This window comes from Centruroides sculpturatus, unplaced genomic scaffold (assembly GCF_000671375.1).
Source record: "Centruroides sculpturatus isolate CEXI.00-Female unplaced genomic scaffold, Cexi_2.0 scaffold517, whole genome shotgun sequence".
Lineage (NCBI taxonomy): Eukaryota > Metazoa > Arthropoda > Arachnida > Scorpiones > Buthidae > Centruroides > Centruroides sculpturatus.
The window spans coordinates 353,080-368,207 of NW_019384811.1; the positions used below are offsets into that span (position 1 = coordinate 353,080).

The following is a 15,128-nucleotide window of genomic DNA, read 5'->3' on the forward strand; positions in this document are numbered from 1 at the left end:
ATTTATTTATTTACTCATTCATTTATTTCTTATTATTTATTGATTTTTTTGGTATTTTTTTATTATTTATTTATTTTAATTTAATTTCTACTATTCCAAGTCTAATATTTTTACTTTTGTTGACAATAACTGTGCATTCTTGACACCTATGTGCCTACTTTCCCATCTAATTGTTATCACCAATGGTGATCTGTGATCGGAGTTCTTTTTCACTCACTCTTTCAGTTCGTTTCTGAATTTCCACATGAATAGACATATTTGTGCAGTGAAATTTATTTTGAACAATTATTTTATAAATAAAAACATGTCATCAAGAGAAGCAAGTTCTTCACGTTGTGACGAAAAAACTGTTGACGATAACTCTTCATACAGTGATGTATCGAAGCAGCGGCTAAAAGATGGAGTAGTGTATTATGAGAGTTTACTTTCCGAAAATAATTTTAATTGCAACATCTTCTGATACACTATCTGAAAATGCTATGCTGATAAGCACAGAATTATACAATAATACATTGGATGTGTTGAATGAAAAAGATTTATAATTGTTGCAATTAAATTATTTTTGAAAAGTAAACTCTAACAAGGAACTTTAGCTCTAACAAGGAGACCCTTTGGGTTTCCTTGTTAGAGCTAAAAATCTATTTTGTATTGGAATTGAAACTAATCTTTCATTGAAGAGAAATATTTTGGCACAGAAGAGTTTAGAATCAAGAAACAATGACTTGTTTAATGTTTTAATATAAGATTACAAATTTGATTGATTTATGAAACTTTATATGAGAGAGAAATTATAAAATATTGTGATAACTTTTAGCTATACCCGAGGATGCAATTGACCAAGAGAGTGAAGACGAAGACAAGCAGGATCCTGACGAACGAATCAGCATCAGAGCATCAGAAAAACGGATTGCCTGCGAAGAAGAATTTTCTGACAGTGAAGACGAAGGTGACGGAAGGAGAGACATCCGATCTCACAGACCGAAGAAACGCCAGAAGGGTGATGAGGGTGACAAGGACAAACAGGGTGGAAGAAAAGACGACGAATCAAAGGGTATTTTATTCATTTTTTTTTTACATATAAGTTTTTTACTCACTGTTTTTCCGACTTTGTTTTTGTTCAGAAAAAGAAGATCGAAAGACCGACGTAACTGATAAAACTGAAAGTAAAAGGTAAGTGGAAATTTTTTTTCATTTTACTTTGCATAGCATATTATTATTTTGACTGAAAATGATCTTATATTCACTTAACATGAAACAACAATATCTATAATTTTGTGTATGTTACTGGAAGACAATATCAAATATTATACGATGATTCCAACATTGCAAAAGAGTAGCTTAAGATGCATACTTCTTTCATTGCCCTTCAGTGTTTGCTTAGAAATACTTTGTTGATTTTGTCCACAGTGGGCATTAGTGTATTTTGTATTTGGGAGAATTGATATGAATCTACATGTGCTGATGATTGTCACATATAATTCAAAAATTTTTAAAGCTATAATTGCAAATAGAAGAGTGATTAAATTACAACAGAGATGTCATATTTTGACATATGGAAAATATGATCTGGACTCCAAAGTCTAATACATGTGATAAATTGTGAGAGTATTGTAATGTTTCCTCATCCTCACTGACAAATCAGTATTCATCAATACCAAAGAGTAAAAGAATCATTTTTGCATATCATTCATTCCCTAATTAGAGTACAGATACAGAAAAATGTAGAAATGTTCAATCTGTTAATTTTTCTTTAATTGAATTGAATGAGACACGATACAGTGAATAAAGCTGCAGTTATATAAAATCTGTCAACAACATAATAGTAAAGAGAATTTTATTGTAGAAATTGCATGTTAAAACAATTTCCTTTGGAAACATGAAACATGTACCTCTATCACACCTTTCATCCCAGAAGCACTGTGAAGTTTGTTGGTACAAATGTCCCAAGATTGCAATTCTTTGATTTAGAAAAGCATCCTTTAGGATGATTTTTCAACTTGGAGAAGAGACGAGTTGCACATTTGTGAAGTTTTGTGCAAAATTTGCTTTCATATCTGTTGTAATCTGGCGGACAAACATACTTTAGCCATTTTGAGAATTCTTGGGCTGTGTCAAAGCAACTTGTAATGGGTCTTGTCTCATCCAAAATTGAACATTAGATTATCATGGGGCATTTTTGCAGCAATGCATTTTAAAAATTGGTCTCATTACTTTTATGACAGACCATACTAGAAATGTGTGATGCATCAGCGCTAATTCTAATCCAAATCAAAAGGTTATGCCAAATGTAAACTAGAAGTGGGTAGTTTTGGAACTACAAGGAATTATTTTACATTGATCACCAAGACTGCTCTAGTCAGAACTACCAATTCATTCTTCATTCTGTAGTTTTTCACAGAACAGTAAACTCTCTATTTGGATTTGAAGTTGAACTAAATGAAAATGTTTTATGAGTTTTTAGGAATATTGAATAATAAGAAAAATATCTGCTAGTTAGTTACAAAATTTATATGTCCAGCATTTCCCAAACAAACAGTAAAAAAGAAAATGTTAATACAAAGACCATATTAAAAGTTTGCTGATTTTAGCCTACTGTTATATTTATCATGTAGTATCAAGGCGATTAAATTGGGAAGAGTGGAGTGTCCAGCCTATATTTTCTTCAATTCTAAAAATTAAGAATGAAAAATTTGGTGCAAATCAACCAAGAAGCTTAGAATGTTGTATGTCTATCTGTTGTGTGTGTTTACATTTGCCATGTATAATTATGATGCATATATAAATTGAAATAATTAAAAACAATATTTTATTAGCAAACACTTGAGAGTAATATGATTCTGTTCATTTCCATTTCCATGTACAAAGGAATGATGTTCTCTATTCATTGATTTCATTTTGGTACTGCCTAGAATATCTGAACAATTCTATTAGTTCCAGTTCCAGAAGCAGAATTGAATTTCCCACCTCTAGCATAAACATCTCTGAGTATTAATGCAAAGTATGCTTTTGCTGTTATAATGATTTATTAAATAAATAACAATCAATTTATAAAAGTCATTTGATATCTTTTTTGTGCAAGCATTGAGAGGAGTAAAGCAAAAGTGCTTGCGATTCATAAGTTGATAAAAAAATCTGGAAATAATTATTAAAATACGAATTGTGATTTTAAAGAGATTTGAGTTTTTTTAAGATGAAAACATAAAAAAAAACTTCTTCAAAGTTTCCAAATAGGAGAACATGTGCATCAGTGGAGGAAAATTTATTTTTAAATCTGTCTTTCACTATCAATGCCAGAGGAAAGGATTACAATTGCCGAGAGGAACTGGCACGAGAAAACTTAACATTGTTTGCCAGCTTTTGAAGTAGCAATGTAAAATTTCTCAAAATTTGATATCTTGAGACATTATTATAATAGGCAATACATGGTATCTGTTGTCTGTCATTATCTTAAATTTGATTGCAGTTAGTATTTAAAAGAACTCTTTGTAATTTGGCATTTGGCATTTCAAGTTAATATGTCAAATTGCAAGAAGATTGTTTGATAATTCTCCATAAGATTTTATTTCTAAGGTCTTTATAGACGAAACTCTAAAACAGATTGCAAAATAAGTTTTTTTATTTGACTTAAAACTTATTGTCTTAATAGTAAAACTAGGTCTGTTGTTAGTTATATAAGGCATGTCATTCCAAAACTCATCTTATCTTCTTAACCAATGGAAAATACATTAAAACTGATAACATGATATGGAAAGTTTATAGCCATTGCAAAGATGCATAACTTTGTGTTTAAAGTCAAACGATGTTCCAGCACTTATTTTAAAGTTCAATATAAAATTTGCTTCAAAAAGGTAAACAAAAACCCCTTTTGCACCAGAAGTGACAAGAGATTTTGCTGATATCAGAAAATCGTTTTGGAGAAGGCTGGTGAACACTTTCCAAAATATTGAAGTTTATAAGATAAGACATATCTTCCCAACTCTTTGTTGAAATTATAATTCCATTGCCTAATAAATTACATCACATCCATTCTAATGTTGGTTTCTAAAAGTTTAATTTTCGTATTCAATAAAGTGGATATGATGCATTTTGGAATATGCGTCATACATTGTTTTATGGGGTCTGGCTGAATAATTTCCTGTGAAAGGTAAATGAAAAAAGGCTTTGTAGATACTATTTAAACTTTCACTCTACAATCAGAAAGAGCAACGCTTACCATTAATCGTTTTGTTTATTCAACCAAGTACTGTTTTAAAATTTATATTGTTCAAATGCCTGCTACCACATCTTACACACTTTTGAAGTTTCACATTGCTTGATTAGTCATTTTCCATAGTATTGTCATACTTGCATGACAGATGGCATCTTCAAGTATCTCCAGTACTGAGAATTTGTAATGGTCCACCTCAATACTGATATTCTGCAGCGTTTGAATAATGTAAAGTCTACTGGCGGCTTTTTAAAAACAAACTAATTCTTAACAATATGTTTTTCCTACTGAGAATCCTTTTGTTTCAATGTGATCTGAAATATACATGAAACAATCACAGCATTGCGAGTTGCCATTTTTGAAAAAAGTTTTAACAACAAATACATGATCCTTCCCATTCCACCCCAGGATGATTAAATAGATGTCTTGAAGACATAATTCTGCCTTCCACTGCAAAGTGAAATGCCATGCTGGGTCAAAGAAACAAAATGATAAAACATTGCTCTTTCTGATCATACAATGAAGGTGTGCTTAAACTATTTGTACCTCATTTAACTGACTTCCAATAATGTCTTTTTCTTGTGGATTCCAGGTTATCGCTGGCAATATAAGAACCAATATACTGGCCCTTAATATTCATTTCTAGGATCTACACCCAGCCTCAGTAGTTGGGCTTTAATTTTAAAAAATTGTAGACCTACCACTATAAAGTCCCATTGTCATCCCATCCGTTCATCTGTCCTTCCTTAATCTCAAGAATGGTGTTAAATAGATGAAAGTTGAGACCAGATATGGAAAGTTTAGGGTGCAGGAGGCCCAGATTAACTATATAAGAATACTAATGTGAGTTCTGGTGCAAACCAGGTGCCGTATTCTGGTCGCTCGTCTCTTCTTTCAATGACGAATGACATCAAAACGAGAGACGAAATTTGTCTCTCAGTATCGTGACGAGATCGCTAAAAGTGACCAGAATCTCCACTGTTTCTAATAGGTTGATTACACATGTTTGGGTTATCTGCACACATAACATGGTATAGAATTTTAACCAATGAAAATGTAAAATTTTCGAAAATGCAGAGTACATAATCATAGATCACGTGTTCAAATACATTTGTTGAAATTACATGCTTTTTGTTTTTACAGATTATAATGTCGATTTGTCTCTTAGGTTATTAAAGTTTTTATTTAAGTTAGATATTTTTCGAAATATTACCATCTAATTTCTCTTTAACTAAGTAAGATTAACATCATATTCTATAGTTCAGTAATTGATGTAGGATAATAATTTAAAAAAAAAGAATCAGTGGCGTTTCCCAGTAGGCACTGGAAAAAGCATTTTCTCGTTTGAAATATTCTTTCCCGAGATAGAGAACGTTCTCTAATATGATTGTACAGCGTGAGTAGCATCCAGTTATCCATATTGGATATAACAAAATCAAGGTGAAAGACAACTATCCACTCGTCTCTGACAAACGAGAGAATCGCGATGATCTCTCTAGACGTAAACAAATGATTAGCCAATTGGCAACCAGAATACAGCACTTGAACTCACATTATTTCAATCAGTTCAAACATTTTCTCCCAAAAGATGTTTAGATGGACAACTGGTATGACACTATTGTTAAAAGAAAAATATGATGTACAGGGACAAGCCACTACTAATTTGATGTGAAGAGAACATATTTTAAATAAATTAAAAATATGATTAAAAATTACAGCCCAGCATTGTGACAATAAATATTTGCTCGTTTCTCTAACGTCTCTAAAAAAACATATTAAAGATTAGAGTATGTCTAGTCATCCTAAGCAGTGGAGATGACTACTTTAAACCAGGAGTTAAAGACCTTTTGCCTAGTCTATCTCTGGGTAACACTGAGACTCAAAAAGAAAACGTGATTCCTATCTTTCACGTTTTCTTTTTGGTCAGTGTTGTGACTGGCTTTGGTTGCTTTCACAAACATCTGTGCTGACTGAAACCCTCTTCTTGAAGAAGAGAGTTTGCATCTCATTTGTAAATTTTTCTGTCCAATGAAGATTAATAAGTACAGATCTCTGTTTAGATAGACTTGGTCATCTAGATTCCACTTTGTTGAGTCTCCTGCTGTCATTTTTTTTAAGAGATCAGATTTCTGATATAATCTCTTGTGGGGTGCACAATGGATCTTTTAGATTAAAGTGAACTAGGACTACTGGCCTCCACTTTTAAGCGGGGGGGTTAGTAGTCTGAATGCAATACCAATAGTAGCGAGGTTGAGGCCAAAGTTTTAAACGCGAAAACGTGTATGTCAGACATTCAGCGCTGCTTTCCCGTAAGCCTAGAAGTTTGACAATGGTGTTTGAAATGTCGAGCATGATTCCACTGACTATCCAAACACCATTGTCAAACTTCTAGGCTTACGGGAAAGCGGCGCTGAACGTCCGACGTACACATTTTCGCATTTAAAACTTCGGCCTCAACCTCGCTAATATCACAATTAGTTACTTCAAAAGTTAATACTTTCAATAATGGAACTAATTTTTGATGCATACTACATTATATGTGTTAGACTCAAAGATATAAATCTACATTGAGTGGAAAAAAACCAGATCACATTGTGGTTTTACAAAAGCAGTCACAACAAGAAATTTTGCAACCTGGCTGCTTACAAAGAACCACAATGTGTTATGGCATTTTAAAAAATACCATGTTATGAAATTCATATGAGGACTGTTAAAAAATATGACCACATGTTGCAGCAGTATAAACATACTACAATGAGTCATGATTGTTTCCTGTTTATGCTGTAGTAGCAAATATAGAGTTCATGATATATGACTAAATATGAGTAATAATTAAGAACAGCAGCCAAATTCCAGTATTTTTGCAGGAACTTAAAATTACAAAACAAAACTTAAAATTATGATTGATATCTTTGAATGATATTTGCACTTTTTTATCAAAGCAGTGTCTCACAATTGCAGCTTATAAAGCCCTACTTACTTCCAGATGTTATATTTGAGGCTGGTTGAAGATCTAGTAAAATTGAGGGCATTATCATTTATGTCAATGAAGTTGTCAGTAATTGTAAACTCATTGCAAGCATGGTTACCAATCAAGTAGGTCTTCCTTGATGCCAAACTGATAAACAGTTTCATCTGACATCATATCAGCAAACACAACTGATAAACAGTTGTGTTTGCTGATATGATGTCAGATGAAAACTGACAAATGACTGAGTTGATTCTGAACTGACTCTGCTCTTCTTCCTCAGTGAGGCAGATTGTTGTATGCATATGTGATATGAGACATTTTGCAACAATACATTGTGATAAATTGATAATGCTAGCATGTATTGTGGTCATATTTTTTAAGTTCCCAAATGAATTTCATATTATGGCATTTTTTTAAATGCCAGAACAAGCCTCCTAATAAGCAACCAGGATGTAAAATTTCATTATGGCTGTTTGTATAAAGCCACAATGCATTCTGATGGTTTTTTTCTAATCAATGAGCATTTTAACTCTTTGAGCCTAATGTATACATTTAATGAATCAACTATTAATTAACAAGAATTATTAGCAGTTAAAAAGGAGGAAATTGATATCAAAAGTAGATGTGACCATATAGCAGCATATTATATTTTATTTAAATTAGTATTTCTCTATTGACAATAATAAAATATATCCCTGATGTGTATACCAAATATGTTCTAGATTTTGAGCTAGTGTATTGAAATAAAGACTAGATAAAGAGAAGATGGTCTATTAAATTTATATATAAATAAATTTAATTTGGCATTGTAGTATGTAAATATAATTGAAACTGTGACTTTACATAATTTGTATTGACTTTGAATTTTTTCAAGTTCATTTCATTTCCACACATTTCATCAACATATCTCTGAGAAAACTCAAATAATGTTCAGCACAGCTTGAATGCAGCAATAACTAAGCCTGTGTCTGAATGCCATTCTTTACAAAGTTTAATTTTACTGGGAATTTCAATTCTGTACACGACATTTTATTTCATATTCTTTGACAGCTTTTTCCACAGCAGAAGTTAATTGCATAATCATGACATAACTTGAAGCTAAGTTGATCTTTTGTAAGTATTCTTAGTTAATGTTTATTTGGCACAACCAGAACAATTTAATTTTTAAAATATTGTTAATATAATTACCATTTAATAAATTGAAAAGGATTAAAGTAGGTTAATAAATAAAATGAATATGATTTAAATGAAATTAAATGAACTATTTTATTTATATTAATTAAAATGAATACATTAACCAAAGAAAAAGGAAGTAACACTAGAAAATTTTCCAAAAATCTTTTTCTAGTTAAAATTCATGATTTTTATTTATATTGTGTGGTGTTTTCAATTCCCATGCTACTTGTAAATTAGAGGTCATATAAGGTGAAAATATTTTTTATCTGTTAAACTCAGCTCTCCAAGATTAAATCCCGAAAGTGCCACCGAAATTAATAGATACATAATTTAATAAATATACTTCCATAAAACATTTACAATATTTATTTCTTTGCCACACTTAAAATTTGTGACGATAGGCTTCCAAAATAATCTAAAGATAACATGTAATCCATCTATTTTATTAATTAATAATGAATTAAATAACCTCAAAATGTGTCAGAATAAATATGAAATATCATACCAGTACACATAATATGAACATTGTTTCCATTTGCTTAACAATCAAAATGTCACACTACATACTATAACAAGTTTTTTTTTCCTTTAAAATATGTTGTATATTTTTAAGCTTTTTATCAAAATAAAATATAATCGATGATCATACTGTACCGTAGAATAGTTGTTTGTAATCAAAGTATGATCTGAATAATATAATACTTGATGACGCTGTAAAGAAAAATTTGGCCACGTACAGTCATCAAATGTGTTATTTTTGATATTTTGCTTAAATCACTTCGTTTTATTTATTTACAATTTGAATGTACATCAGTTCTCTTATTTGGTATTAATATCGAGAATATAAACATATCGTTTCATTCCTGTTTGGGAGATTATCATCGCTTTTTATTTACGTCGCTACCTGTCTTTCGGTTCAGCATGTCCACGACGATTACGTAAGACCTCCCACCTTATGCCATTTTCCGCTACCCACGTAAAACTTGGCACGTGCTCGTTACGTCACTATCAACCCGGTATAAGCGTTCGCCTCGGCGCATGCTCCATCGTCCGGTTTTTCCCCTTCCTCCCCCGATCGTAGCCAGCAGGTAAACACGACGAAAGGACAAATTACCTTTTAAAACCTGAAGGTTGCCGAAAATTGATTTTCGAAACATGCCACGAGTGTCCATTGTGACAGCGACAAATAGGAATACCATCCGAAAATCCGTCAGGTAAGAAGGCAACGTTGACAATTAGGGAAAGGTGACGGGAATGCACGTGACACGTCACCTGTTGACCGCCGTCGGAAAATAACTTGAAATAATTGAAAATTTCAGAAAACTTCGGAAGACGTAAATTTTGTGGCCAAAATAGGATAAGATACTTGGGATATCTGCGGCCATGGCGACCGCGGTCGAACAGGTTTTGGCGGAAGTGATAGGCCTAGCTGTTGCCGTGACGTAATCAACGACCGCGAGTGGCGCTTCAAACAATTCGGAGAGCGAGCTGTACTTTTCGGGTGTTACTTGCATTACGTCGCCTACTATTTCCGATGTCGAGATTTAGAAATTGTGCATCGGTCAGCCCGTTCTCATCATTTAAACCTCTCTACGGGTCAAGGCCGTACCACATCTGTGCTCGATTCTTTCTGGGAAAGAAGCTAACGAATTATTTCGCTCCATTTAACGATAATAGGCTTTATTGTTGTTGGATATATTTTTAACGATCGATTATTCCAATTATTTTCGAATATAAATAAATGGCATTTTTTGATATTCATTTTAAACCTGCAAACATAATGATCAAAGAATGTTTTAACGTTTGATTGTAGTTGTCTAACTAGCGAAGTTTGTTTTTTGCCTTCGGGAAATTTTTCGGTCATTTAGCAATATTTGGAGAGAATCCAATGCGTGTCAACCATTCTTAAAGAATTCTAAAATTAGTTTAAAGCATATTTTTTTTTTTTGTCGAAAACCGATTATTTTTCTTTTACTATCCTTATTGTGTTTTTTACGTGGAATCTCTTTTACTGGCATGCAATTAAGCGTCGATGAGAGAATTCCTAAAGGGAACAATTAATATGGTATTGTCCATTGTTTAATAAATTATTACAGAGTGATTTTCTGTGTCACTTCCAGTTCGTTAATTGTATATTAAAACTTAAAAAAACGGTAATACGGTTAGTAATCTAATTTCTTTGAAAAACCGCGCTAATATAATTTAAGTTTGTTCGTTTAATCTTTAATAAAAAAAAAAAAAATACATGCCACATTTATATTAACATTGTACTTCCGATTATATATGTAAAACGGTTAACATTTTTTCAAATATCTGCTTTTTCGCCTTTTTTTTCAGAAATATAAAATCGACCGTAAAAATCATATTGATAATATATATCGACCTGCTAATAGTAGTTATTATTAAATAATACTTTTGTATCGATTTTTTTCTTTCAGACCGCAAATAAATTGACCATACAGTTCGATATTTTCGAATAATTAGATGAACATGTTCTATAATAATATATTTTCTCATAAACTTATGTGAACGAATGAAGCTTTTAATCTGATAAATTCATTGATTTGTCTTTTCATTAAAAGTTACATCGTATGCGGTATTTGAATAGTTAAAAATGAAAATTCTGCCGCTTTTAAATGATTTTCTGAATAAAAATCTGACCTGATCTCAATTTTGTAATTGGTGTCTTTTCAGAGAACCTCGCAAAATTATTCTTAACAAAGGACCTACAGGACTCGGTTTTAATATCGTCGGTGGAGAAGATGGTGAGGGGATTTTTATATCATTTATCTTAGCGGGAGGACCTGCCGATCTAAGTGGAGAATTAAGAAGAGGCGATCAAATTTTATCGGTATGAATTTGATTACGAAATCATCGGCATTGCGAACAGAAGTGATATACTCTATATAATACGATTTGCTTTTAAGGTGAATAACGTTGATCTAAGGCACGCAACACACGAACAAGCAGCAGCTGCTCTCAAAGGTGCTGGACAAACTGTGACTATGGTTGTACAGTACAGGCCGGAAGGTGAGTAAAATTCTCATAGAATGACGTTTCACAGTTGGCGATGTGGCAGCGGTTACTGTGACATCTGTTTGTGACATCTGCTACATGTCGACTGTATTCAAAATAAATGACATTCCCTCCCTCTATTTGTACATTGCGTGGGAATGGAGTCGTCCGTCGTTATGACGACGGCCGCACCCGAGTTGCATCATCTTGATTCCAGATCTGCCGAGTTCTTTGAGATTATCGGACATACGGTAAGTATCGTATTGTGATTGGCTCGCATTTATAATGACGTCATAGAAGATAAATATAGTTTAGGATATTGGAGGAAGATAGTTGCAAGAAACTTTTAAAGCTCGTCCAGAAATCGGTTGTTCGTAATCCAATACGAATTATTTTTGACTGTAAAGTGAGCTAGTGTTATCATTAGCTTGAACCTGTTATTCGATATGATTTCAGCCTGGAAAATCGGCTTTTCCGTAGAGGAGTAATGTTTGATGGCGTATACATCGTCGACAGTTTGTGTTATCGATTATTTGGCAAATTTTTATGTCGTTACCTGCTGTAATTTAAAATATAAAATTTGAACATTATACGTTACTATTGAATAAGATATTTATATTTAAGAAATTTATACGTTTATATTGCAAAAATCTTTCACACAAATGCTAATTCAGCATTTTTGTACCATGTAAATTTATATATAATTAGTATAAGTTTTAAATACAGAATATTATTAAAATTTTATATATATAATGTGAATATCATATAGATTTATCCTTCAAAATTATAGAACTTAAACTTTTATCTACTAATATTTTCTGTTACATTTTAAAATTTTATTTTTATGTATTTCAGAAATATTAACAATCTAAATATATTTGTTAAACATTCAATGCTAATAATTTGTACATAATGTTATATGTGTAGCTCCTAGTATATATCTTACAAATATATCATCTTTTAACATAAAACATTTAAATTCAGTTGTGTAAAATATAATTTTTAATTGTTATGAAAATATTTTCATTCGTTAATAACAACAGGTATTGTCAATTTTTATCTTATGCTTGAATTATGAAGTTAAAAAATTAATATTTTTCTATCTGTTAAAATTTTGAAATGAAAGGATTTCTCTAGGTTATTCCTATTCTTTCTTATATCTCTGATTATATGAAGTCATTTAGAAATATTCATCAAATAACTTGCTTTTGGAATGCAAGGAATATTTAGATTTATGCTTTTTTAACTAATTTTATTATTCCTATTATAAATTTCATTAAAATATTACAAAATTGTGTGTCCATTTCTCTTGATTTTCATTATTTCACTTCTTTTCAATCATTCTAATAAAAACAAATATTGAAATTATATTAACAGTTCAAACTTTGTTTTATATAAATTAAAAATTATATGAAATATATCTTCCATAATTTAATAATGTAAAAGTTCTGTTTTTTGGGGCTACTTTCCGGAAAACTGTCACAAATAAGAAAACCACAAAAGCAGCATATAGAGAAATATACTAAAGAAATAAGGCTAGGGGATTGAAAAATATGATGAAAACATAGTTATATTTTCACACAAAGAAGCTTTTTATTTATTTTCTTTCAAACCAAAGATAAAAACAATTATTACAGCTTATATCTACTTATTTATTTTTTAAAAAACTTCTAACTTTCATTTGTTTTATCTTTTTGTAAGTCAAGCAACAGCACCCGGTAATACAACATTTATTCTTGAATTCCTATCTTAAATTTAAGACTTCTTGCTTGCAATCTGTATTTGATGCAAAGCATTTTTTTTTTTTTTTTAATTCAAATTTTGAAATCATCTTTCAGAATCATCAAACAACTTTAAACATAATTCATTGTGACTGATTTTATTCCAGATGCTTAAGGCTTTTTCCATTTTTTTTGATAGATTTCTAATAACTATTTTTGATATTTTAATTTATTTTTTTTTTAATATACTGTATAGTAAATACATTTACAACAAAAAGAATGTGAAACCATAGCCACTGATTCTTGTTGCAAATGTTTTAGCAGCATAATATCCACTAGCATGATTGACAATATGAATTGCAATAAAATATATGCTTAAGACAAAATCTTTAAAAATTAATTAATTGTCTGTTTACTTGTTTCATTATTTTTGATTCTTCTGTAAATAAATGAATTTTAACTTTGCAAATATGTGAAATGCACTAATAAAGAAAGTGCAAATATGGAGCTTTTACTTTATATAAAATATAAATCAAACATGTGTTCTGACATTATAATCAAATTATGTGTCTTTAATATTTAATGAAAACTTTAAATATATTTGTTTTTACATAATAACTTGTTTAGGAACAAATAGAACATAAATAGAAAGTGATAAAATATTAAACAATCTAGAGTCATGGCAGTGATTCTCCGCCAAGTAAAAAAGTCACTGACTGACTACATATACAGGAATTAGAGTTGCCAATTTTTGGGAGTCAATTTCTCTGCCCCAAACATCTAAAGTAATTTCAAATATCTTGTTTGAAAGGTAAATGTTTTCTTAGTATGCAAAATTTCAACATTTTCTATAAAACGGTTGCAATTGAGAAAAATTGCCAAAAAAGATGTCTTTTGGTATTTTCTTCTTCTTCATTCTGCACTGCAGATGCCTGTAGAGAAAAAACTGATGGGTCTATAAAGCTCAAATTTTAAACATAAGCTTCTCATTGTCAGTGAGGTGCTGGCAAAACTTATCCAGGTCAATAGGTTAAAGTCCACAGGGGTTTTTCGTAGAGCTATTTAAGTTTTATGTCTTAATAATGTAATGTTTATAAGGATAAAATTGCATCAAAAGAAATGAATTTTATTAAAAATGTTCAGAATAACAAAAGCTCAAATTTATGCAAATTAAAACTTTTTATAACTGTTTTTCTAAATGGCATCAGTTGGCAATGCATTTGATCAGTACTCAGTGATCGAATTGTGTGTCACCTTCTTATGTTGTGATGTAATACAATTATTAAACAAAAACATTTGATAATAAATGACGCTTTTAGTCCACGACTTTAATTTAGATAGAGTTAGATAGCCTAATAAATAGGATTTAACAATTTGAAGGGCTTATCACACCAAAGCCGACAGAGAAAAGACCAGATCTTTTACAAAAAGTTAGTTTTTAATAATCACCTTCAAATTTAGGTAAGGATGCATTTCAGGTACAACAACCAGGGCCGGATCATCGCATAGACAAATGTCTAGGGCCGGTCAAACTGTCTATTTTGAAAAGATTTGTAAATAAGATAATTTACTTTTCTGTTGGATAGCTGTATATAATAAACAAATATATATTGCTTTTTATATGGTTATTGTGAATTCTAAAATCTAAAGAAAATGTATTTTTATGTTCTTATGTGGGAGGGGGCTCGGTAAGAAGAAAATGTCTAGGGCCCCAAAGTGGATTAACCTGACCCTGACAGCAACCCCTCATCAGCTTACAAACACATAGTACCAACATATAATTATAACACTAATAGTTAACCAATACAACATTTGAGATGTAAAAAAATTTCACCAAGTAGAAACTTTTGATAATTTAGACAACAGTCAAAATTTTTCTTAGGAATTTTCTATGGTAAAAATAGTCTTGACACTTCAAAGTGGTATCCTCAAGAATTTTACCTGTATTGTTCTTTCCTACATTTTCCTTCAAAGCATGAATCATATCTTTACCAAAGAAAAATCCTAGAAAATTTTTTACTGTTGTCTAAATTGTCAA

The 15,128-nt window shown here is 31.0% G+C and overlaps 1 protein-coding gene across 1 annotated transcript in view; it reads left to right on the forward strand.

Moving 5' to 3' along the window:
• The window catches only part of LOC111629787 (disks large homolog 1-like), a 366,953-nt gene that overhangs the window by 339,698 nt on the left and 12,127 nt on the right, over nt 1-15,128 (forward strand). The window contains exons 13-15 of the mRNA XM_023373697.1: nt 857-934; nt 11,051-11,205; nt 11,282-11,384. Coding sequence (XP_023229465.1) covers nt 857-934; nt 11,051-11,205; nt 11,282-11,384 — 336 coding nt within the window. The remainder of the gene's footprint in view (nt 1-856; nt 935-11,050; nt 11,206-11,281; nt 11,385-15,128) is intronic.